General features: G+C 34.7%; 1 protein-coding gene across 2 annotated transcripts in view; it reads right to left on the bottom strand.

Moving 5' to 3' along the window:
- GBE1 (1,4-alpha-glucan branching enzyme 1) overlaps window positions 1-26,546 on the bottom strand; it is a 124,400-nt gene that overhangs the window by 12,920 nt on the left and 84,934 nt on the right. For both annotated transcript variants that reach the window (XM_083362033.1, XM_083362034.1), the window contains exons 13-15: window positions 17,541-17,725; window positions 16,765-16,895; window positions 1,024-1,141 (exon numbers count right to left, since the gene is read on the bottom strand). In XM_083362033.1, coding sequence (XP_083218159.1) covers window positions 1,024-1,141; window positions 16,765-16,895; window positions 17,541-17,725 — 434 coding nt within the window. The remainder of the gene's footprint in view (window positions 1-1,023; window positions 1,142-16,764; window positions 16,896-17,540; window positions 17,726-26,546) is intronic.

The raw sequence follows: 26,546 nt of genomic DNA, 5'->3' as shown, positions 1-26,546 counted from the left end.
AATTTCCTGAAAAAAAGAGGGAAATGAGAAGATTAAAAAAGAAATGGTAACATACTAATTGGACGTGATGGATGAAAGAATGTTTGCAAGAATTGAAATATATGAAGTAAACTAGAATTATGAGTTCTGCTGGAATAAATTAGCTTTACTTTCTTTTATTATCTCATGTATTAGCATCATCTTTTAATTCCTTTTAGTGCTCTATTTAATGTTGTTTATCCTGAATTTAAAGATAGTCTAAGCTGTGAAGGCCTTTTCCCAATGAATAAATGAAAAGGAAGGAAAGAAAAGGAGTCCAACATTACTATAGTCTGCTTACATTTTTTCTTTGGACTGCACTTTATGTTTAACATGATCAAAATTTTGCACTGAATAAATTATATAAGAATCCCCATATGTAAAATTAAAAAAAATGAAACAGTGCATCAAATACAAGTTTACTCCATATTTTTTTGTTTTCTTTATTTTTAAATTAAACCTTAAAAAGGAAATAAAAATATTATCCTTGTATTATTAAGTTAAATACTTCTAATACTTAAACTCTCATATTGTATAAAAGAAAAACTACAGGTTTTAATAGATGATCCCAGTTGATTAAAATATCAGCAATGAAAATCATAGGATGCATACATGCAAAGAATTAAAGATGCAAATTATTGGTATATTGAACATTTAATTGAACATTAAAAAAACAGGAAATCATGAAAATGTTATTAAATTTATTACATGCATTGTTACGTAAAGTTTAAAATATTGAGAAATAGTTTAGCTGGCCTTTCTTTATGCCATATAAACATTTTTATGACATTTACTTTTATAATTGTTCATGCAAGATCAATTACCATATTTTATAAAGGGAAAGGATGAAGGCAATATGCAGGGATTTAGTAAAAAAATTAAAATAATAATAATAATAATAATAATAATAATAATAATAATAATAATAATAACAACAACAACAACAACAACAACATCTCTCTGAAGATGTACTTTAGAGAAATTAAAGTAGAAAAGTGTACTTACCAGAAGAGAATTAGATCGATGATTATGTGAACACTGCTGAGAAAAAAAATCTGTAGTATGATCCAGTCTATTATGTCCTCCATAATCTGGAGCATCAGAATCCAAGGCAATTTTATATGTATGGCAATAGTTAAGGATTTCTAAAGCAGATTTACATCATTTAAAATAAAAAATACACGTATATAACATTTAGATATTATATGTTTTGTATGTCATGAGCTGAACACACATAACCTTCCATTAGCATGCTGGGGTCACATTACAAAAAAAAAATATCAAAGCTGTCAAAAAATAAATTTCATTTGCTTAATCTTTTTTTAGATAAATGTAATTAGACCTAAAGAAAATAATTAGATGTAGTTATCTTTCGATGTACAAAATACAGATGACTCTTAGTATGTTTAGCAATTTTCTTCTTCTATATAATTATAATTAGGGAACAAATTTGAAGACAGTTTAGGGAAATAAGTTGTTATAAGGAATCAAACTGCTCTCTAATTTACATGAACAAGGGTTATATATACTACTATTCAAGTACCTGTTTATTATTCAGTATAAAATATATTTACCTATTTTACCTGAAGGAATAAATTTAGTCTATACCCAGTTATTTAGTAATAACCTGCCTGTAGGAAAAATGAATTTATTTTGATGTAAACATGTGTAAGACTGCCAGTAATTATGAATTAAATATAAAAACAAAATACTTAATTTATGAACTTTGGTCCCACTTAATTTACTCATCGTTTACCACCATTAACTCAATGTGACTAAAGTCATAATTATCAAAATGTTTCAAGTGGAAACATAGAGGATTAGTATGAAATTTAATACAATGAGAACTTTGAATTGGGAACTTTGAAAAATGAAAAGCTGTGAAATTTATTTACAGACAAAGAAATGTCAAATACCATTCATGTATCCATACACAAACACACATAAATATATTCAAGAAAAGTCTGGACTTGACGATCCTGCCCCAAGCAAGATCCCTAAAGCAAGAACGACCCTTGACTCCATTCAATGTAAAAGTTTTACTTTACTAAAGGCCAAGTGGATTCCAATATAGCAAAGCCAGAACTGAGGTTAGCAAGCCAAATTTTCATAAATATTTTTTTCCCATTTGTCCCTTCCCATTTTTGATCTCTTATTGTCCAATCATATTCAAATAAAATGTTTGGAACAGTCTCATCATCTGTAGAGTAGGCGGCACAAAGGTGCATGCCTTTCCCAGCTATCTGACCTTGAAGTTGTGTCATAAAAAGTATGATAAGTTGTTAGCCTCCCCCTCTCCCATCCAACACCCTCCCAACACCCTCCCTCCATCGTTCATGGCAGACTGTCAGCCAGTGAATGTGAAGTGCATGAGTGAGATGGCAATTCTAACAGGTCCAGTTAATGTAAGGAAGGCTGCTATAAATCTATCAGGATACCACAACCTTTGCAATCATTCAATCATAATTCCTAAAAGCTAATTCAGATTTCTTATACTGTCACACAACTAGAATCAGGCTGCATTTTCTTTGGGCCTTCTTTGTAACATTGTCACATTTCCAAAAGCTTTTCAAGCATCCTTACTTTGTTAGATAGGCTTGTTTCTTTCCAAAGATACAGATTGATAATGATATGGCAACTACAGGTGAAACTCGAAAAATTAGAATATTGTGCAAAAGTTCATTTATTTCAGTAATGCAAATTAAAAGGGGAAACTAATATATGAGATAGACTCATTACATGCAAAGCAAGATAGTTCAAGCCGTGATTTGTCATAATTGTGCTGATTATGGAGTACAGCTCATGAAAACCCCAAATCCACAATCTCAGAAAATTAGAATATTGTGAAAAGGTGTAATATTCTAGGCTCAAAGTGTCCCACTCTAATCAGCTAATTAAGCCATAACACCTGCAAAGGGTTCCTGAGCCTTTAAATGGTCTCTCAGTCTGGTTCAGTAGGAATCACAATCATGGGGAAGACTGCCGACCTGACAGTTGTGTAGAAAACCATCACTGACACCCTCCAGGAGATTTTGCAGCACTTCATGCTTCCTTCCACTGATGAGCTTTATGAGGATGCTGACTTCATTTTCCAGCAGGACTTGGCACCTGCCCACACTGCCAAAAGCACCAAAACCTGGTTCAATGACCGTGGGATTACTGTGCTTGATTGGCCAGCAAACTCGCCTGACCTGAACCCCATAGAGAATCTATGGGGCATTGCCAAGAGAAAGATGAGAGACATGAGACTGAACAATGCAGAAGAGCTGAAGGCCGCTATTGAAGCATCCTGGTCTTCCATAACACCTCAGCAGTGCCACAGGCTGATAGCTTCCATGCCACGCCGCATTGAGGCAGTAATTGCTGCAAAAGGGGCCCAAACCAAGTACTGAGTACATATGCATGCTTATACTTTTCAGAGGTCTGATATTGTTCTATGTACACTCCGTGTTTTATTGATTGCGTGTAATATTCTAATTTTCTGAGATTGTGGATTTGGGGTTTTCATGAGCTGTACGCCATAATCATCACAATTATGACAAATCACGGCTTGAACTACCTTGCTTTGCATGTAATGAGTCTATCTCATATATTAGTTTCCCCTTTTAAGTTGCATTACTGAAATAAATGAACTTTTGCACAATATTCTAATTTTTTGAGTTTCACCTGTATAGCTTTTCTATTTCAGCAATGTTCTTGATAGATCTTTGGCTAAATCTGGAACCAAGTCATTCCAATTGATGGCATAGGGTTTCCTACCTAAGCAGGGGGTTGGACAGAAGACCTCCAAGGTCTATTCTATTCTGTTCTGTTCTGTTCTGTTCCGTTCCGTTCTGTCCCGTCCCGTCCCATCCCATCCCATCTTATTTTATCCTATGGAAGTAGAGAGCTCTAATTTCCTGTTCCTGGATTATCTTTGGGTATTGTTCCAAAAAATTTCATGTCTGTAGAAAGCCAGGGATCTCTATGTGTGTGTGTGTGTGTGTGTGTATGTGTTGAAAGAGAAAAAGATCTTGGAGAAACAAAGGTTGCAAAAATGTGTATTAAGTTAGAAAACAGAAGGCACGAGGAACAAACTTAGACTGACTTTTCCCTAATTCGCTTGAATGTACAAGGGGAGAGGCAAAAAGTCAGGTTTTCAAGATTCTATTAGTAAGCCTGTATCAACAGAATACCAGCCAGATTGTTGATACAATTTCCTGACTTGGCTTACCCGAAAGGACTAACAGTCTCCCACACAGAACATTTTTATCCCTAGCCTACAGCAATATATTTCCTATTAGAATGATAATGGACAGATATAACACCACCTGAAAATAATGCACATGCATATATTCCAATATAGAGGTTGAATCTATAATATCACATGTGTTGATAAGTTCTCACTGCGGCAATGGCAAACTTCTCCCACACTACAAGAGTATGCTCCAGAGGTTGCCACTTTCCCTTAATGGGACTAATTTCCCCCCAGAACGCTGCAAGATTCTGATCAACAGCTATGGTTTACAGAAATTATTTAATATTGCTCTTACATTAGTAACTGTTCCTGAAAAATTAAATGATGAAAATTACTTAGGGCAGCCTTTGCTTGACCTAAATCTCTGCAAATGTATTAAGTGTGTTCAAAGCTGATGCTTAAGTCAGCATGTTTCACAGAGGGTTGACCCAGAAAAACTCCTAAAACAGCATGCAGAAACTTTCTTCCAGTAATTGTTTATACTGACAATCATCTTTAGTTCCTCCTTGCCTACCACAAACAAGAGATCAAAATACTATTTGGATTACTTTATGGCTGCTTCTCCATTAAAATATGATTTCAGCAGGTGCCTGCACACTGCCAGCACACTGCTGAAATGATTCATTATGTACTTATAGAGGTAAAACAAGCATGTGAAGTGTTGATGGCAGCTGTTAAGTCACTAGCGATATAAAATAACACAATGAAGGTTGAGCAAAACTGTAAGAAAATCAGTCTATCAAAGGCACAGAAGCAACAATTAGATACCAGCATCTAAATTAGACCAAGTGATATAGAAGCTATAAAGCAAGTAAAAATTATAGCCAATTATAAACCAATTATTTTGCTGCCAGGTATCTCCACATTCAAATTATGGAAAGCCTCAGGAAAAGGATATATTAAAATATAGAAGCTGTTATGCTAAAAAGTATCTGCTTGGCCCAAAGGCCTTTTTTTGCCAAAATGCTCTGCATTTTTTTTCAGCCTTATTTAATCTTACTTCTTCTTCCTGTCATTTGAAGTCTTTTCTCTCCATAGCCTTCTTCATTTCATCATTTCTCCTAATATCTTTTTCATACATAGTGCCCCTGACACTTCTGCGGCATTTTCTAACATAATAATTCTTGTGTTTTAAGTAGGTTCCTTTACTGTTTTTCCTTATGTCATTTCTATATATTATGCTGGGAGACTAATTTGTCTTCAAATACTTTTTATATAAGTCTTACTCTTATATAAAGACTTATTCTTACTGAAGTTGTTTCAGTTTAATTTATTTTTCATTTCTTCTCCTTTATATTCCCTTTTTTCTTCAAAGTTCCATTGCTGACACCACCTGCATGGAACGAGTCTGGGAATATGAATCACAGACTGAAAAATACTGTACAACAGAAATATCTGCCCATTCATTCCTTAATGCAAAGGGGTAGAAATATATCTCCTTAACAAAATTCTCTAACTAACCCCTTTTCCTTTCAATAAATCTGACTAATAGACATGTGCATTTTGGGGGTATGATCAGCTGTTATGGGCTTGGCATTATTAATAACAGATTTTCCTCACTCTTGTTATCCACTAATTATCTCAACCTTTTATCAGTCATATCAAATCAATCAAGTTTTCATGTGGTGTTGCTCATCTGAGGTTGTATTTACCTGCTTTTAAGAACTGCTAAGGGCCAGATGATTTTTACTATGCCCTGGTACGTATAACCATAGAACTCAAAAAGGATGTTCTTTTCTTTTTCTCATGATGTAGGTTCAATTCTAGCAAGATGGAGTTACCTTGGGTTTGGAAACCATCTGAGTATTTCATTGTTGGTTATAGATGCTGCTGGTTTTGAATTTAATCATAAGCTGGAGGACCTTGAAGGTCTTCCTCACAGTTAGATGATTTCTATATCTGGTGTACCAATTATGGCCATTCCTGGATCAAGAGGCTCTGTGGATGGTCACTTATGCCTTGGTCATTTATTGCTTGGATTACTGCAGAACAGTCTACATGGAAGTGCCCTTGCAAATAATCTAGAAAATATAGCTGGTCCAAATGCAATGCATGGATTATATGACCTTTTTATATTTGAGATTTGCCAACTCAAAAAGTTTATGCTTAAAGAGTATTTCCTTAGACTATATTGGAAAGTTTTTCCTTAATTATTGTTACTAATGATCAGGGTCCACAATATTGTCAGGGATGCTATACATCCTCTCCATGACCAGTTTTCCTTGTTACCTTCTGGGACGAGGCTTCATAGTATTTGAAGCAGAACATAGAGATTCAGTCACAGATTTGTTCCATATAGTAACAACCTTGTGAACTCTCAGGTTTTCTCTTACCACTATTATTCAAAATGGATATGTGTGTGTGTGTGTGTGTGTGTGTATGTGTGTATGTACATACGTACACAGTGTGTGTACATGTGTGTAGGTATGGGTATGGGTATGGGTATGGGTATGGGTATATATATATATATATATATATATATATATATATATATATATATATATATATATATATGTTTGAGAGTGGGCAACAGAATTTTACTTTTAATGTGTGCCAGTGTGTTCACAGAAAAATACGACAATGAAAGTGATCTCATCTATCTTATCTATTATGTATTTTTGATCCTTATTCAATTTCTGGAGTCTACATTGCTTAGAGTCAGTTTAATTATAGCAAATGAAACTGATCATTCTTCCAATTTTATTTTATTTTTTGCTTCAAACCCTCCCAGTTCCATTGGCTGAATACATCAAAAATATTGTCTTCATTTACATAAAGCTATTAAGAATCCTATGATCAAGCAAGTTATGCAGTATGAAAACAGCATAATGGCATACCAAATTTGAAACAGCGTTTTCATGCCTTTGCAACTAAGACAATTCATTCATATAATTAAGAATTCAAATTATGTTCAGTGGGTTCAAATTTAGCACAATATTCCTTATTCATAAGGGAGATTCCTTACCTCACTGACATTAAGAAAGTAGTATCTGCTATCTCAAATCCATACATAAAGCTTAGAAACTTGGGGAGTATAGCCTAATGTTTATTCTTCTGTCTTCTTTGCTTTTTTTGAGCTTGCTTTATTTTCTGTTTTGTGTAATTTTCTTATAATAAAAAGCATGAAAGGATCAAACAAGAGCCCCCCCCGGTTATAGTTATCAATTGCTCTCTGTTATAGCAGCAAGGCTCTGCACTTGTTGTGATACCACTAAGGAAAGTCACATATTACATATGTACACATATAGTCTTCTGCTCATATATGCCCAGAGCTAATTTTTCATCCATCAGAGTTCATATTACTGTTTTGACATCCTCTCATATGGTATGAAGATTTTAGTTAACTATTAATTACAAAAATGAATGCTTTGCATTTGTCTGTGATATTCATGGTTAGATATTCTATCAACCACGGAAATGTTTTGTATTAATAGTACACAGAAGGACTGAGGTGTGGTATTTGCATTTAAGTTCAATTTGGATTTTTCACTGCCTCACTGCACCTATATCAACATATTCAGACATATAAAAAATTTTCACCATTTTTCAATGTGTGATGACATATGACTTTACCTATGTCAAATTATTCCATAGTGAAGTACCTAGGCTTTAAAATGCCTCTGTGCTATCACTTTCAAATAGGCAACATAATCTAAACTTAGAAGAAGTCAACATGGGTTTGTCAAAAACAGATCATTCCAGACAAATCTTATTACATTCTTTGACCAAGTGACAAAACTAGTGGACCAGAGGAATGCTGTAGATATAATTTACTTGGACTTCAGTAAGGCATTTGATAAAGTAGATCACAACCTACTACTTGATAAGATAGAAAAAATTGGGTTAGATAGCATTACCACCAGATGGATTCGTAGCTGGCTGACAGGCCGTACTCAGCGTGTGGTCCTCAATGGAACCGCATCTACATGGAATGAAGTGTGTAGTGGGGTGCCCCAGGGCTCTGTTCTGGGCCCAGTGCTCTTCAATATCTTCATTAGTGATTTGGATGAGGGGATAGATGGGGAACTCATCAAATTTACAGACGACACCAAGCTGGCAGGAATAGCCAATACTCCAGAAGATAGGCTTAAGATACAGAAGGATGTGGACAGATTCGAACACTGGGCACTATCTAACAAAATGAAATTCAATGGTGAAAAAAGTAAGATTCTACATTTAGGCAGGAAAAATCAAATGCATAGGTATAGTATAGGTGGTACCTTGCTCAATAGTAGTAACTGTGAGAGGGATCTCGGAGTCTTAGTAGACAATCACTTCAATATGAGCCAGCAGTGTGCTGCAGCTGCCAAAAAAGCCAACACAGTGCTAGGCTGCATTAACAGAGGGATAGAATCAAGATCAAGTGAAGTACTAATACCACTTTACAATGCTTTGGTAAGGCCACACCTGGAATACTGCATCCAGTTTTGGTCACTACAATGTAAAAAAGATGTCGAGACTCTAGAAAGGGTACAGAGAAGAGCAACAAAGATGATTAGGGGGCTGGAGGCTAAAACATATAGGGAACGGTTGCTGGAATTCGGTATGTGTAGTCTAATGAAGAGAAGGGTGAGGGGTGACATGATAGCAGTGTTCCAATATCTCAGGGGCTACCACAAAGAAGAGGGAGTCAAGCTATTCTCCAAAGCACCGGAAAGCAGGACAAGAAGCAACGGATGGAAACTAGTCAAGGAGAGAAGCAACCTAGAACTAAGGAGAAACTTCCTGACAGTTAGAACAATTAACCAGTGGAACAACCTGCCTCCAGAGGTGGTGAATGCTCCAACACTGGAGGTTTTTAAGAAGAGACTGGACAGCCATTTGCCTGAAATGGTATAAGGTTTCCTACCTGAGCAGGGGGTTGGACTAGATGACCTCCACGGTCCCTTCCAACTTTATTATTATTATTATTATTATTATTATTATTATTATTATTATTATTATTATTATTATTATTATACAACATCTTTTCATCTCCACCCCGAACCAACCCAGTGATGCCCTCGATGTGATGTCCCGTTGCCTGGAAGCGGTACAGATTTGGATGGGATAGAACAGGCTCCGGCTCAACCCGGCCAAGACTGAGTGGCTTTATGTCTCACATACTTGATCAAAATAATTGGCCTGAAGATGTTAATACTCAACTGACATTTGGAGAAGTGAAAATTAGAAAAACTTGCATTTGATACGGACTCTGCATACCATTCCCATTTCTTCAAGTGAATGTGAATGTCGTTTTTTGCAGATGAATCTAATTGCCACCCCAGCAAGAGCTTCGCTGAAGACTAAGACAATTTCAGCACTTTTGTTCATCAAACTTGTTGGACCACCTCTGAGACTTTTTGATCCTTCAAAGTACGTTGATCTGTGGTTACTCAGAGGATGACATTCAGCCATAGATACTAACAGCAAGGAAAGGAGTCGAGAAGATTTGCTGGATGAGAATTGGACAAAACTTTGGAATTTACTATGAACATTTGCCTTAAATACAATAAATTAAATTTATGTTAAGAACTGAATATATAATTTTTTAAATAAAAGATTAACAAGATGTGAGTTCTGGCACCTTTTTTTTTTTACAAAAAAGCACTGCCAAAGCCTGAACTAGAACAATGAAAATCTCCACATATATCATCTGAAAAATGATTCCTAATTTTATCACAAACCTCACAGAAACCTATACCTGTAATTTTATCTCTGATGACTTTTTCAATACAGTACCAATAAACACATCATCTATCTCATTGTGGTTTATGAATGTAAGACTAATAATGCCTCTTGTTTACATTAAGTTCTCTCTCTCTCTCTCTCTCTCTCTCTCTCTCTCTCTCTATATATATATATATATATATATATATATATATATATATATATATATATATATATATATATATATATATATATATATATATATATATATGGATGATAAGTGCAGTATCGGTTTAAGAAAAAAAACACCAGTATCTGTTTAACAACAAAAAAACCCTTACTTTTATAACTTGGATATTTTAACCTCCTATATTAGCTCATGCAACAAAAGTTATATTAATGTGATCAGTTTGGAAGCAAATGTGTTAGCTGTATTGTTGTCACTACCAAGATAGCAGAACCAATGACCCTTAATGCAGTGATACTAAAGTGAGAATCTGGGATTATTTATCATATCTCACAGTTAATTACTTTTTTTTAGTATATTTCTGAGCAAATTCTTATTTTTAAAAAGAATTGATGCAGGCTTAATGTCACATGAAGCATCTCTAGATATATTTAGACCATAGAAAAAGAACTCGAAACCAACTTCTCATATACCAAATATAATAATTAGATTCATGAGTAATAATTATTCATGAAGATCATGATGTGGCATGACTATTTTAGAAATTCTGAGGAGGATTATTGCAAAAGCAATAGCATTTATCAAAGATTTTGTGAAAAAATAAGCTACTATCCATGCTCTATGGACTGGTTTATATAAACATTTATCAGGCTATTTAAAAAAGCAATTGCTCTTGTCTATTATAGATAAAGTAGTCTTATTTTCTAAGCCAGGGGTGTCAAGCTCGCCGCATCACGTGATGTCGTGACTTATTGTGACTTTTTCCCCTTGCCAGAACTGGGGTGGCCACGGCTTCTGGCAGTTTGACACCCGTTCTAAGCCAAACTACCTGCAACACAATACACGAAATGACATCAGCTTACGTCCTAACTATGATACTCAATGATACGCCCAACCATTCATTTTTCTACATACAAGAAAATTCTTGTTACTCAGTGAAGCAAGAGTAGTTAAAGGTGCTTCAGTAACAACTAGGTGGCAACATTATTTCTCTGGGAAGAGCCAGCCTGATATTTTCATTTTACAAGTTATATGAGAGGATAAAACAACTTTTATCTTCAGCTACTGAAGTAATGCTTTTATTGCTGGTCTGTGACTGTAAATTCAAACTAAATTTTAGACTTAAAAAATAATTTTCCTTAATTAAATTAAAACATTAAATTAAAATCAGCTTCTTGTGAAAGTTAAAGTTTTGAAAAGAAGACAAGAGTTAGGCTTCAATATATGAACAAGATAAAATCATAACTAGTATGCATACAATGGCACTAGAAACCTATTGCTTCACACAATTATGGTTTGAAGTGTGAATAGAGGCTATTTATGTACATATATTCAATTGCTTATGTATGTAGAAAAATACATAATTACTCCAGTGTTTTCTCCCTAGGCTGCTACCTAATTTCTGGGGGGAAAATAGTTACCTTTTTTCTTCTATATAAACCTTTCTTGGATAGCTGAAGGGAAGTTGAAGAAAAACATTTTATCATTGTTTTTAAACAGTCAAAGGCTGAACTGATTGTGGCAAACAAAAAACTGAACCAAAAAAACCCCTAAATGAGTTTAATAAATTTTACTTGATTTATATCAATTTGCTTTTCCTCTATGAAACTGAGGATTAATTACTTAAGGATTTCTCCAGCAGCTCCCAGTTTTCATGTATATCCTCTTGTCTTTTGCAAGTATAAATGTTTAGAGTTTTGTAGCAAAGAGAGTGGAGTAAAGAGCAAAGAGAATAATTGCTGTTATATTAGTCTTTGACTGATATAACAGCAATATTGACTGATACTATAGTAATATGCAAAGAAGTATAAAATATTTGGCTTGGAGTTACATCTCTTATCAATTTGTAGGTATTGGAGAGATTTATATGAAGTTGCCTCAACTTTATGTTGAAGCCACAGGAGCCTATAATGTTTAATGTGTTTTCTGGAGAATCACATATATTGGATTACGAGAAGGAAGAGGAGATGAAAACATTGTTCAAAGAAAGTATGCAAATATTGCACTTTTCAGAAAATCCTAAGGGTTACTCTTATATTTGTAGTTTTGTACTTGTGATTGTACATTACTAATTACAAACTAATAATCAGTGTTCACTACCTATTATATAATAATAATAATAATAATAATAATAATAATAATAATAATAATAATAATAATAATAATAATAATAATAATAATAATTTTCCTATTAAAAAGGGGGGAAGGGTATTTGAATAATACTGCGAAAACATTCACATTTTAATAGCATTGGCTGTAACAGATTAAGCATCTAGATGAAAGTTGGCATTTCGTGATCCTAAGTTAAATTATTTGTCTTCATTTTATGTAAAGATTGAATTCTAATAACCAAGACACTTACATAAGCGCACTTCAAAGCACGAACAAGCAAGCAGCTCAAAGAGACATTTTTGCCACGGGCAATCACTCTCTAGTGACTCATTCCAAGTGACCTTGTTTGCTCATTAGAAGCTCTAGGTGCATCTTACAAATGTCAGGGAACTTTAATTTGTTTTTTTAAAGACGGATGTTATCTGAATGTTGATGTTAATCTTCCCAAGATTTCAGGGCATATCAATCCCTATTTACATTGCTATCGAACTGACATATTCTTCCATTCTTGTGTGAGTCTGCATTAGTACATCTTTGCTCAACCTGTTAAATTGTTTTCATGCTTTATATACAATATGCAAATTAAACATATTGCATCTTTACACATATTAGGATAAAAGAAAAGAGTCTACCTAGTAGTCAATGAATAACTTACTTACACATTTCACTGGGCATTCTTCTGAATTATCAACCAATGTAAACATCACAGTTTGATGTATATAAACCAGACAGAATCATATTGAACTATATTCTTTTTGCTGTTGATTTGTCAACAGGACACTACAAATGGGTTACCAATTGCATAAACTCAACATATTTTTCTTTTCTAGTCCTAATTATTGAGTCCTTAGTGCTTTCCACCTTTCCTTTGCCTAGGCTATTAAAGAGTAGCACTTTACTCTGTTCCAGCAATATCTTAAAATATCCTTAAATATCATAAAATATCCAATCTAGGAACTAAGAATAAAATTCCTGACTATGAGAACAATTCAGCAATGGAATGGCTTAGCTCTGAAAGATGTGGGCGCTCCATTATTGGAGGTTTTCAAGAACAGAGTTTGTCCAGAATAGTGTAGTCTCCTGCTTAGACAGGGACTCAGTCTAGAAGACTTCCATGGTCCCTTCCAACCCTATTATTCCATATGCTATGTTCTATCTTCCATCGGTGTCCACATAAACTTTTTTTAAAAGTTCCACTTGTTGTTTATGAGACATATACGTGGGTATACACCTTTGCTCCGCGAGCTGCATTGGTTGCCAGTTGTCTTCCGGGTGAGGTTCAAGGTCTTGGTTATGATCTTTAAGTCCCTACATGGCATGGGTCCGGGTTACCTCGGGGACCACCTGCTGCCGGCTTCAACTCCCCTCCGCCCTGTGCGTTCCCACAGAGAGGGCCTCCTCAGGGTGCCTCCGGTCAGGGAATGCCGACTGGCGGCCCCCAGGGGGAGAGCCTTCTCTGTGGGTGCCCCGGCTTTGTGGAACCAACTGCCGGTGGAGCTCCGGATGGCATCAGACCTCCGAACTTTCCGTCGTGGCCTGAAGACCCATTTATTTGAATTAGCCGGTCTGGCCTGACGGGGGAGTTGGGTTTTAAATTGTTGTTTTAGAATTGCATTATTGTTTTTTAATTGGGCACTGATTAAATCTTTGTTTTAACTTTTGTATTGTATTGTATTGTTATTTATATGCCCTGTGAACCGCCCTGAGTCCCTAGGGAGAAGGGCGGTATACAAATTAAATAAAACGTAAACGTAAACGTAAACGTATTAAAGCAAGAGAGGAAAGATATTAGCTATCCACTCCTAATACTCAATTCATCTCAATTAAATCATTCTCATGCAGATTTAGGCTAACAATCTCCAGAGATAATAGAAATTATTTTAAGATCTATATGAACATGGCATTTATGTTGTTTATTTGTAACTGATAGGAAGGGCTCTTTCCTCTGGATTTTTTAAATATTTGTTTCTCAGTGTCATCATACTTCCAGTACATTTCCCAATAAATACTCTTTTAAAATTTGATTTTTAAAGGGTATGCATGAATGGGTGGTATATGTAGGTACAAGAATTTAAATTTTATATATGTGGTAGGTGGTATCATTAATTTTGGACTATAATTCCACCAACAACTATCATGGACCTTCAACATATTTTCCTCAATTATATTTGGCCCTTGGCCTACTACTGCTATCTAGTTGTTTCTGTGAGACCAGGCTGCAGCTGCCATACCTAAAAATAAAGCTGGCACATAAGGAGGGTAAACAAAAGCCAGGAATCTTATCTAAAATGGTCCCTTAGAGGAAGTAGTTAAGAAGGAACCAAGTAGCCAAGGAAACAAATAAAAAAATGTCACATGAACCGGACAAAAGAAGTTTGGCCTAGACACATGGAAAATTCCTTTCCAAGTCCCATGAATACCTACCAAACTTGAAAATCAACAAGGCAAGAATAGCTGCCAGTTTTCTGAACCAATAGCACAAGGACTTCGGGGGAAATAGGATTCCTAAACCTCACCTACTCTTTGAGCCCTCTTTGGATTCAGACTTGACAACTTCCATCATTTTGGCTGGTACCAGCATAGACTAAGCTAAATTCAAAAATATGAAATAATTCCTGGAAACTTCAGAAAAGTTCAGAAAAGTTAGCAAAAACAGGTACATAAACAACATTTACACACCTTTCAAAAGAGATAATAAACTAAAAATGAAAAAAGCAGGAAAAAAAGAGAATATAAGCTCACCAGCAATCAACATCCAGATAAACAGGGATTAACACCAGGACTGACAAATATTTATGGAGATTCTCAGTCATCCAGGTAATGGTTGTCCCAAAGGTGCTTTTTCACGAGGCAACTGGACTTTCTTTTCCCCCCTCTCTTTGAAGACGTTGATTAGATGGTGGAGAATGGAAGTAGTAGTGAAAATGGGAGTGGAGCCTTCTTGGAACTGTTCAATTTTGACATAGATGGCCTCTTTGACCCCTCTCCAAACCAGCGGTCCTCTCTGTCCGAACTGTGGGCTTTGCTGTCTTTGAAAGTGTGGCCAAAGAGGCCATCTATATCAAAATTGAACAGCCCTCTCTCAACAGAGGGGAAGGGGTACATCATCTATCTTCAGTCTACAACACAGTCCTTTCAATACTTCCAAGAAAGCTACACACCCATTTGCACCAGTAAGGTGACCCTGATGATATAGATAAGCCTCCAGGTGGTACCAATGATTCTCTAAAAGAATGCAAATGACCAGCTGTCTGCAAGAAGTATAAATCCTTCCATTTCCTACCATCCAGTCAGAGCTGAAGTAGCTTATTGGATGAGAAGCAAAACATCTTCAAAGAGAAAAAGAAAGTCCAGTTGCCTTGTGAAAAAGCATCTTTGGGACAGGACTGACAAACAATCTAGCAGTAAATAAGGAGGTGCCCTGGTGAAATGATAGTTAGAATGCAGTATTGCAGACAAACTGTGCCCACAGCCTGGAGTTCATCCTGACAGTGCTCAAGGTTGACTCAGCCTTTCATCCTTCAGGTTGGTAAAATGAGGACCCAGATTGTTAGGGGCAATATACCGACATTGTAAACTGGTCAGAGAGTGCTATATAAGGCATTATGGGAAGGTATGTATTGTAAGTCTATGTGCTATCGCTAAATAATACCCTAATTAAGGAACTGCATGCTCAGATAGACAATCAAGAACTAAGCATCAGCCTAATCAAGGAACTGACTATAGATGCTACTTTTATGCCGCTGTGCCCTTTGAAACAGTTTTTTGCTTTCTGAATCTCATCTAATATTATACCTTACTGTAAGCATAAGACAAAACTGTGGACAATGGTTGATGAATTCTAGGTTCTCTTGTTCCAGTAGACCACTTTTTGTCAGATTGTTTTGGTTGCCTAACATTTGATGTGGACCTGGTTAATTTGGAGTGTCCAAATCAGCATGACTTCTCCTAGTTCATGTTTTTCCTCATACTTGAGATAGATAGATGACACCTAAGGGGTCTCTTGTCCAAGAACCTCTACTGGTAAGGTAGGTACCAGCCGGGATTTGAACCCTTTACCAAAGACAGTCCTATACTATCTGAATCTATAAATCATCTATTTCTCTCTTTATTTTCTAGCTATATTTGATTTAAACAATATTTTGAAATAGAATATAGGTGTTTTTGTCACTGTAAGCTTACCTTTAAGAATGACATTTAGATTTGGTTCTATAACTACCCAGTGATTTAAAAAAAATTAAGTTGTAGTATGTTTTAGTTATATTACATACACATACACACACACACACACATATATATATACATATACACATATACATATGTGTTTAAAAATGGTCGACTGTTTTCATTAAGTTGAAACCAATCTTGTCTTCCATTGAAATATCACTTTGAATAGTGTGTACTAGAATAATGTGACTATTTTGTGGGATTCATTATAAAAACTAATTGAGACCTATCTGTATGCCAAAATAAATGTAAAAACAGTGGAGGGTAATGTCATCCTCTTTTCCATAAATTATCATTCATGAAATATGTGAAACAGATCTAGCAAAAAGGATATTTTCCTGGTGTTTCTACACCTACACGGTAATCTGTGTAACTTTGGGATGGATGAAAATTAAATATAAATAGGAGATTTGCCCTTTCATAAGCAATAACTTTGTTTAATTCATGCTTTTCACTCACATAGGCCTGCAAGGAATAATAAAAAAGTAACATTATATACTGTTTAATTTGTATACAAACTTGATACAGACAAAAAATATTTGCCAGGAAACCTCTCTGTGAGTGTCCTTGAAGAACTTTTGTTTCTCTCTGCATATCATGCAAACAGAAGGCATTAACACACTTCATTGTGCCATTAATTTAAATTACTTAAGTTTAATATGTTTTTGTATTGAATTAAACATTCATTACATTTACGAACTGGAACAAGTAAGCATATGGTTTTGTTTAAAGTTAACAAGATTCTTGATGATCACAAGAAGCAAAAATATAATAATGTGTGAGAAAGTGAAACATTTTTGTATTTCACATTTGCTTTTATTGCAAAGCAAACTGTTGTATCTAACCAATAAACCTGTTGAAAAATGTGAATGGATTTAGCTCTAGATAGCTTTTTAACGGCATGTTTTCAAATAAATCAAATTGAGGAAAATGTTATCTTGAATATAAAATTTTAGAATCAAAACAAATAATTTGTCTGAAACTGTCTTAAATATGCAATATCTAATAAAGTTTCTTTTTCAAAAAATGCAATTTCTTTCGGATTAAAGTGTTGAATGTACATAGTGCTGAAAACTACTATATAACATTTAAAAATTATATATACTTTACCGGAGGTGATGCAAGCCAGCCAAACTTTTCTTCCAATTTATTCATATCTCTGTCAAACACATTTAGGAATCTATAGCGAAGAAGGTGATCATCAGCTAAATTAAACTGTCTCCTTGCATAATGGTAGCTTTCATTATTGCCTTGTCTAGGAAAGTCTAACCATTCTGGATGTCCAAATTCATTACCTAATTTAAAAAAAAACATGGAAAGACATGAAAAATAAATGGATCTTCGGTAAATATCCTTGGAAAACTTATTTAAATATAGTTGCAAAACAAAACCCTGAAACAATGTTTAAAGCTGTTGTTACAATGTAAATGTTGAAATCTTTAAACTATCTACGATGTACTTACTGTAAAAAATTGTGCTCCTAGATAGTAAACAAATTACCTAAGTTTGTACTCCTCAATTACCATGTACTGTTTAAAAATTGTAACAACTTAATGACTAGCAATTTAAAAATTATTACTCCAACCTATTTGTCATTATATATTAGATTTTTTTTTGAGTTGAAGTAAATCAATCAAAATGACTTGCTACTAAACATAATGGATTATAGAAGAAATTGAGCAGACCATGACATGTTTGAAATAATTATTACTCTCAAAGTCACCCCACCTATTTGATGAAAAAAGAAAAAAAGCATCTGCTCAGATATTGTCTTTTGCAATTCTCTCTAGTTGAAAACCTTAGACTTGTAGGCTAGAAGAGGTAGGATATGAAGTTCCAAACACAGTTGATATAAGAAGGATTTTCAAGAGTGGTTTTGCCTTCTTCCTAGGGCTGAGGAAAAGTGACTGGCCAAGGTCAGCCAACTGGCTTTATTTCTTGAGGTGGGACTAGAACTCAAGGTCTCCCAGTTTGTAGGCTGATGCCTTAATCACTACACCAAATTGACTCTCAAGGGGAGTCATATATATTATCCTAATCATTGTGTTGACAGGCTACGAAACATGGATTTATATGTTTTTCTATAAATATATTTTGCATTTTTTTTCAAAATGGTAGCATAGCATCTCTTGCCTTACCTATAACATGATAATAACTTTAAGTAAAATGACATCACAACAGTATCATTTTGCCACTTGACTATAGCGAAAACAAAACATTAATTTGTGTTCCAGTTTAGACCATACAGTAAATGGTGGAGATTTTTATATGATAAATTAATATACTGTACATATTAACAAGAATAAGTCTACATACCTATAGGAAAAACAGTAAAAGGAACAGTAAAGTAAAAGGAAACTCTTGTGCTCTTATTATGTAGTTCTCTGATGGTAACCACATGACTATAATCTAAGGGTTTTTTTAATTGTCTAGAAATTTAATTAGTATTCTAGATTACTGATGCTTTATCCTAGCTTTCTAAAGCTTCCATTTAGATGCAGATTTGATAACCAGGAAGAAAGGGACAAGAAATTCAGAAATGAATGTTTTAAAAAATGTCCTAGTCACCTGAAGATTAGGGAAGACAATAATAATTTCCATATTTTTTCCTGTTCTAATGGTGACAATTTGACAGATATGACATACTCATGTTGCTCTAGTGCAGCTAAATTTTCTGCAAAAATATGTGTAGTAAGAGTACTACAAATACTTAAGTCTACAATTATTTTTTTGTAATTGAATTCAATACACTGAACCTACAGTAAGATAAGAAAGGTAGAAATGTAGATAATGGTCAACTGTTTTTATTCTGTGTATCAATAAACCACATCTGTAATATCCTAAGATTTTCAAAGCTAGAACATGTTTGTTTCATTATAAAAGGGTACCTGAGAGGAAATGAATATTTAAAGATTCAATAAAGGATTTATTTTGTGATCAGGTTTTCAAAGTAATAGATTTATTTACAAAACTATAACACAAAATCCACTGAAATAATTGTAATCCAGAACTGAAATGATTTCATATAGTTCTTTGTCAGTACAAAATCTGTACAAAGTACATTTAAATGAAGACTGTTACTAGAATTCTTCAGGTATTTCAAAACTCACTTGCAGTTACCACTGATTGAGAACAGTTTATCTAAAAATGTTATCAGCATGCCTACAAAACCAGAGTGATCCACTAGATACTTAATTATACTGCAAAGAAAACTGAAAGAGGTGTCAAAATTGACAAGCAACAAAGCTATCTGGTACCTTCATAGCTTGGTGCAAAAATATGCAAAATAACCCTGTCAAGATATTTTTGCAGACTCCTCCAGACAGACTAGCTCTAAAAAGAGCCATTAAAAATTGTCATTGAAAAATTTGAAAAAATGAACTTCCCAAATGACAGCTGTCAAGCTTCATGAATAAATTAATATGTATGAAGCAATAGACATGCAAAATTATAATCCATGATTATTTATATCCTTATAGGCTACTATTACACACACACAAACACCAAGTGTAAGCATATAAATAACTAAGTTCAAAATTTTATCTAGGTCTATGCTGCACATTTATTATAAACCAGATAGAGTTGTCTAAAATACCATTATAACAGGAAAGACACAGGAAGTAAAGCCCAAAAATATAAAATTCACCTGAAGTATATTTCCAAGCAGACATTAGTATACTCCTTTAGAAAATAGGTTTCTTGCATGAGAAATATACTGACTTTAAAAGAGTACAGAGTTATATATTTTCATATTAATAATTAGCAACCTATTTATCTTGAAGATGCATGATTTCTACTGTGGCCTGTACAAAATGATGAATCTTTATAAATGTTGCTCTGTAAGCATCAAGAATATTCTAAAGGCGGTATCCCAACATCAAAAATGCTAATCTGATCCAAATTTGCATTAGTTTTTCCTACATCATCAAATAACATGATTGGCTTCCCCGTCCCCAAACTAATTATATCTATGTTATCAAATCTGGATCAGGTCCCTTAAGTTAAAAAAAAGTTTCAAATCTACAAATTAATACATGGGCAAATATAAATGTATATTTTATCCAGAACAATAAATGCTTTTATAGGTTTTTTTTAAAAAAAGATGAAAAATCACAAAAATATAAATTAAAGAGTACAAAAGTACAAAACAAAAATGTTAACCATCTGTGCAAGATCTCTCATCTTCAGCAACCATTGCTCCATTGTGAGTAATGCTGAACCTTTCCACTTGTGAGCATATTTATTAATTAATTAATTAATTAATTAATTAATTAATTAATTAATTAATTAATTATTGGGATTTATTTGCCGCCCTATCTCCCGAAGGACTCAGGGCGGCTAACAACAATAACATACAATAATACAGAAGTTAAAAGAAAAATTAAATTAATGGCCCTGTAGAATAAATTAAAATTAAAATAAGTTAAAAATTAAAGTTAAAAATTAAAAACATAATTAAAATCCCTGTCAGTCCAGGTCAGCCTGGTGGAAAAGGAGTGTTTTGAGGCCGCGGCAAAAGGACTGGACATCTGGGGCCATCCGAAGCTCAGGGGAGAGCTGGTTCCATAGGGCTGACGCTCCCACAGAGAAGGCCCTCCCCCTGGGGGTCGCCAGCCGACATTGTCTAGCCGATGGTACCCTGAGGAGGCCTTCTCTGTGTGAGCGCACTGGGCGATGGGAATTCGTTCCCGGCAGCAGATGGTCCTGCAAGTATCCCGGGCCTAAGCCATGTAGGGCTTTAAAGGTAAGTACAAGCACCTTAAATCCCATTGCCATATAGACAATATAAAAAGTTCCATGATATTTTCCAGCTGTCTGTCCATTAGTCCCAAATTATACAGCTCTTGTTTCAGTTGTCTTTAAAATCTTCTCTATTAGTATATGTATTTATGTCCAAAATTTTCTGGCTTATTTATTTGCACTTTTTGTAATATTGGGGGGGAAAAAAGGTTTAACTCACTGAAAGGAATTTTGTGTTGGCAGTAAATAAATAAATAAATAAATAAATAAATAAATAAATAAATAAATCTCTTTTAACAATGGAACCCCATGATCCCTTGATCAACCCATGAGCCGACAGCAAAAACTGGCTTCTGCACTTTACCCAAGAGTTAAAGCAACTCTTTGTTTAGTTAGGATGGTCAAATCATGTGTTTGTATAAATACAAACAGAAACCTGGAAAATGCAGTTGTGTATATTCATCATTGTATTATTAGCACTATTGCATGAAAAAAGAAATTCAGAAAAGATGTTATTTATCTATTGCAATATTTTCTATTCTGTTTTACAGTTACTGTATTTACAATGACTTAGAGTCTAGATCACGGGTCAGCAACCTGAAACAGTGAAAGAGCCACTCGGAACTGGTTCCCTCACAAAAGGAAAAACTGGGAGCCGCAAAAAATGTGTGCGCATGTGCATACATGCACAGAACAGGGTTTGACTGAAGAGTGGAGCCAAGGCGAACTATGCACCTACCCTGCATATTTGAATTGATTGGTTGAACTTTTTTAGTCCCACTTTTTTTTTATTGGACTGCACATGGCAGAGGACTGGGAGCCGCAGGAGTCGGCTGAAAGAGCCGCGGGTTGCAGACCTGTGGTCTAGATCTTCCACATGACTTGAGGGATGAATGCTTTTACCTTAGGACAGTGTTTGGCATTTTATATACAGAAAGCATGTGGCCCTGGCTCTGGTCCTAAAAAATGATCGATCTTCAGTAGTAACAGATACATTCATTCAACACAACAATGTTGCATGAACAATGAAATTCATGTGAGTACGTGTTTCTACTGAGCAAATTAAATTTACCCAAACAAAGCTCACTTAAGTTTTCAATAGAAAATAAGGTAAAGGTAAAGGTTCCCCTGCACATGCGTGCTAGTCGTTTCCGACTCTAGGGGCCGGTGCTCATCTCCGTTTCAAAGCCGAAGAGCCAGTGCTTGTCAGAGGACGTCTCCGTGGTCATGTGGCTGGCATGACTAGATGCCAAAGGCACACGGAACACTGTTACCTTCAATAGAAAATACATTCTCTAACATTACATCAAGTTGGGCCACAGAAGAAATACATAAATTTACAGTGTAGACCGGCAAATTACAATGATAAAATAAGTGCTTAATACTAATGTTATAGAAACATGCTTGGTCATATCATTCCTTATTGCTTTTAGAAAAATATATTATAAATTGTTTATTAACCATTTTTCAAAAATGGAATACTAGGAAAGCTACTCCTCAATTTAAGATCTCAATTGAGCCCAGAATTTTTAATTGTCATTATGGTTGTTAGGTCCATGTGACCCTCTAGCTGAATGATGACTCTCCCCATCATGGTTGTTAAGCAAATATGCAGGTTAAGTAGATGGGCCAAAAGAGCTGCCTTCTATGTGCAGAAGGAAACTGTAGCACTGGGTTGTAGAAAAGAAGTTAGATCTTCATGATCACAGACTTTTCTTCAGCCCAGCACTGTAGTTTCCCTCCCCTCTTTATTCAGAAGAGAACTCCAGCACTTGGCTGCCAAAAAGAAGCTCAGATCTTTGTGATTGCAGCTTCTTTTCTCTGGCCCAGTGCTGCAGTTTTCTTCCCTTCTGTGTGCACACAGCTAGATTGATTTTGGGGGTGAAATCCATCTGATAGGCAGCCCTTCCACTCTCAGAGATGCCGGCTGAAAAAGTCTGTGCTCAAAGTGGGATTTTTGGCACATAGCTCTTACAGCAAGTCATTTGCAACCTGGATGGCTCCAAATACCCCATGTTGCAAGTGCCCCATGCCAAAATGCCAGCTGGCTTTCACTATGGACATTTTCAGCCAGTATCTTCAGGAGTTACCGGGCTGCTTGGTGCAGAGATTCTGCCTGGTGTGGGGTGAAATCAGTCTAGCAAGCAGCACTTTACTCTGAAAGAAATTGACTGGAAAAGGTCTATCTGATAATAGATCCTGAATGACCTCTGTCAGCCAGATCCCAGAAAACCAGAGGGAATCACCAGAGTTCTATTGCAACCATGTGACTTTGAGCACCGACTGTGTCTTCTTTCAGCACTGTCATAATTTTAAATGGTCACTAAACAAATGGTTGTTAAGTGAGGACTACCTGAATTCCTGCTTCAGATAGCAGTTGCCTTTTCATATGTTCAAACTGCATTTTTAAATGTTATGAGAGGTAAAATTAATTGGCTAACACTGCCAAATAGTATAAAAGTTATGTAATAAGTCACCACAAATATTACCATTGTAACAATGGCACAAATATAATAACTGAATTTGTTTATTTATTTATAAAATTCATTTGCTGTCTCTGACTCTGTTCATATTAAATATGGATACCATTCAACAATATACTGTATGTTTTTAACCTGATTCTTCTCTAATCTAAAAATATAGAAAAAATATAATTGAGTTCTACGATTAAAAAACAGGTGTGCATAAATCTACCATTTTTGGATAGTGTACAACATTTACCTCTGAAGTTGGTGTGAAAATGGACTCCCTTTGGAACAGTAAGGTCAACTGGTGAGAGACAATAACATCATGCAAAACATGAGATCATTGTGAGGAATATACAGATGGTCCTCAACTTACAACAGTTCGTTTAGTGACCATTTGAAGTTATAACAACACTATTTTTCACACTTATGAGGTTGCAGCATCCCTACGGTCACGTGATTTACATTTGGATGCTTGACAGCTGGTTCATATTTATGATGGCTGCAGTGTCCCATGTTCACGTCATCACCTTTTGTAACCTTCTGGCAAGCACAGACAATGGGGAAGCCAGATTCACTTAACAACCATTTTACTAATTTAAAAACTTCAGTGATTCATTTAACAAATGTGCTAAGAAAAGTCATAAAATGCAGCAAAACTCACTTTACAAATTTCTCACTTAACAACATAATTTTGGACTCAATTGTGGTTGTAAGTTGAGGACTACCTGTAGTTCTCTAGTACAGACCTACTGATTTTGGAATTCTAAAAATAAAACAAAATGTTATGTAATTTGATAAAACCATAGGGAGAAAAAGGATCCAATTTCACCTTAAGCTTTTCTTTTTAATTAAAACAATTTTCAAATACAGTAACGAGTATATTAATCCTATTCCAACTACTATTACCAAGTGACTACTCTTTATGGATAGTCAGTACTGTGTAAAACTAAATATGGGAATTAAGACCAACCGCTGGATAGAGAAAAAGATGAGAAGACTAGAAAATGCTCAATGGTACTGGAGTAAATAATTTGTGATTAAATATGATTCTGACTATGAAAAAGTCATATTTTGTTTCATTAGACTTGCTTACATTGTCTATTCCAAAATATCAAGACACTATTTAGAACACTCACAGTTGAAATGAAAATTTGGACGTCTATAAAAAAATCCTGTTCTGAACATAAATCTGAGATCATAAATTGATGATATCAAAATCTAGGCAGGATGCCTATCTTGAAAAGTTCTTTGTGCTTGAGATAAATAGCTTTGTATCCTTCAGTATGTATCATGAACAAAGTCAGTAATACATACAAAAGCAAAATATAAACCTATTATAAAGACTCGCTTCAGAGCTTCAAAAAATGCTTACTGGTAGTAAATATGTTTCATTGCAATTTGCTTTTCCCAATATGAGTAGATTCAGAAAAGTTGATTTATAAAACATAGCTTTTAAAGTACACCATAATTATATAAACTGATAATATTTTGAATAAAATTTCTAGCAATCAACTTAAGTACATAAGACATTATATATTCTAGATTGTTACATATTTAATGGCTCATTGAACAACAAAATGATCATTATTTCCTTTTCAAAAAATACAAACTGCAATTTCAAGAAATAAAAAGCAGGGAGAAGTACTCAGATATGAAACTATGATATGTGCAATACACAATAACAGGAAAAAAATACTCCTTTAAAATTGGATATGTGTGATGAAAGTAATGAATTAGCACTTTATGCCAGAAAAATAACATTGTTCAATTTGACCTCCCAATTCACTTTCCTCTATTTACTTTGTCCTTTAAATGTTATCACTTTGCAGAGCTGAACTGTCACTAGTACAATAAGAAAAATGCAATAAAATGTCAAAATATTTACAAATAACAATCCTCTTTACTTTCTTCAAACTCTGTCCATAATCAGCATGGATCCTGCATCACATACTTTAATTTGTTGTTTTTAACCATTTAGTTGTCTCCAACTCTTGGTAACTTTATAGGCAAGTGATCTCCATGCTATCCTGTCAAGCACAGCTTTCAACTGATAGATGTTCAACTTTGCATCAGATTTGAAGTTATCAAGCCAGGATGTTCTTTGCTTGCCCCTTCTTCTTTGTCTACTAACAAGTTCTAGCATAATTTAGCTTATCAGTTAGGACATATGTTTTCCTGATTTCCCTTTACTTTGAATTATGACCAAAAAGCCCATTCTTGTTATTTTTGACTCTCATAGCAAAACATACTGATCTTTAGTATCACTAACCCTATCCTTGCAGTTTCAGCATTTTTATTAATATTTTCATTTGGTTATATGATCCTGTATGCTTTTTTTTTTTAAAAAAAAGAACTTTTCCTTTTTGTTTCTTAATTTACAAAGAGTATTGCTCACTCTAGAGAATAACTTATGCCAACAAAACATTTTTGATATATTGACTAAGTTGGTTTTTCTAGACTAGTCATTTGATTTAAATACCATTCATAACAGTCTCTTTGTGAATCATCTGGCTGTGGTGAGATTGAAAGGCAAGGCATTTTCAAAAACTGTATTTCCCCAACTGGTATCAAACATAGTTTTCAGGAATTTGGTTCCCATCTATTACACAGGTTTATAAAATTAAACTTCTACCACAATAAAATCACAGCTGTCCTTAGCAGGATTTCAATATTAATCAAGTAAGCAATTGGAACAAGTTGTGAAAATGCTTTCTTGTAATCATCTAGTACAAGTTTCCTTTAAAAGGCAACAACAAGTCATTTTACTGCCATCTTGGGAACAATTATTTCAAGTTATTTAACTGAATAGTATTAGCACCCCAACATATATCATGTGCATTATCTGAATGACTACAAAATAATGACTACCTTCCCCAAAAAGGTTTGGGTAGTCAGACTGTTTTTACTA

Source organism: Vipera ursinii, assembly GCF_947247035.1.
Source record: "Vipera ursinii genome assembly, chromosome: 4".
Lineage (NCBI taxonomy): Eukaryota > Metazoa > Chordata > Lepidosauria > Squamata > Viperidae > Vipera > Vipera ursinii.
This window is presented reverse-complemented; position numbering and strand designations above follow the sequence as displayed.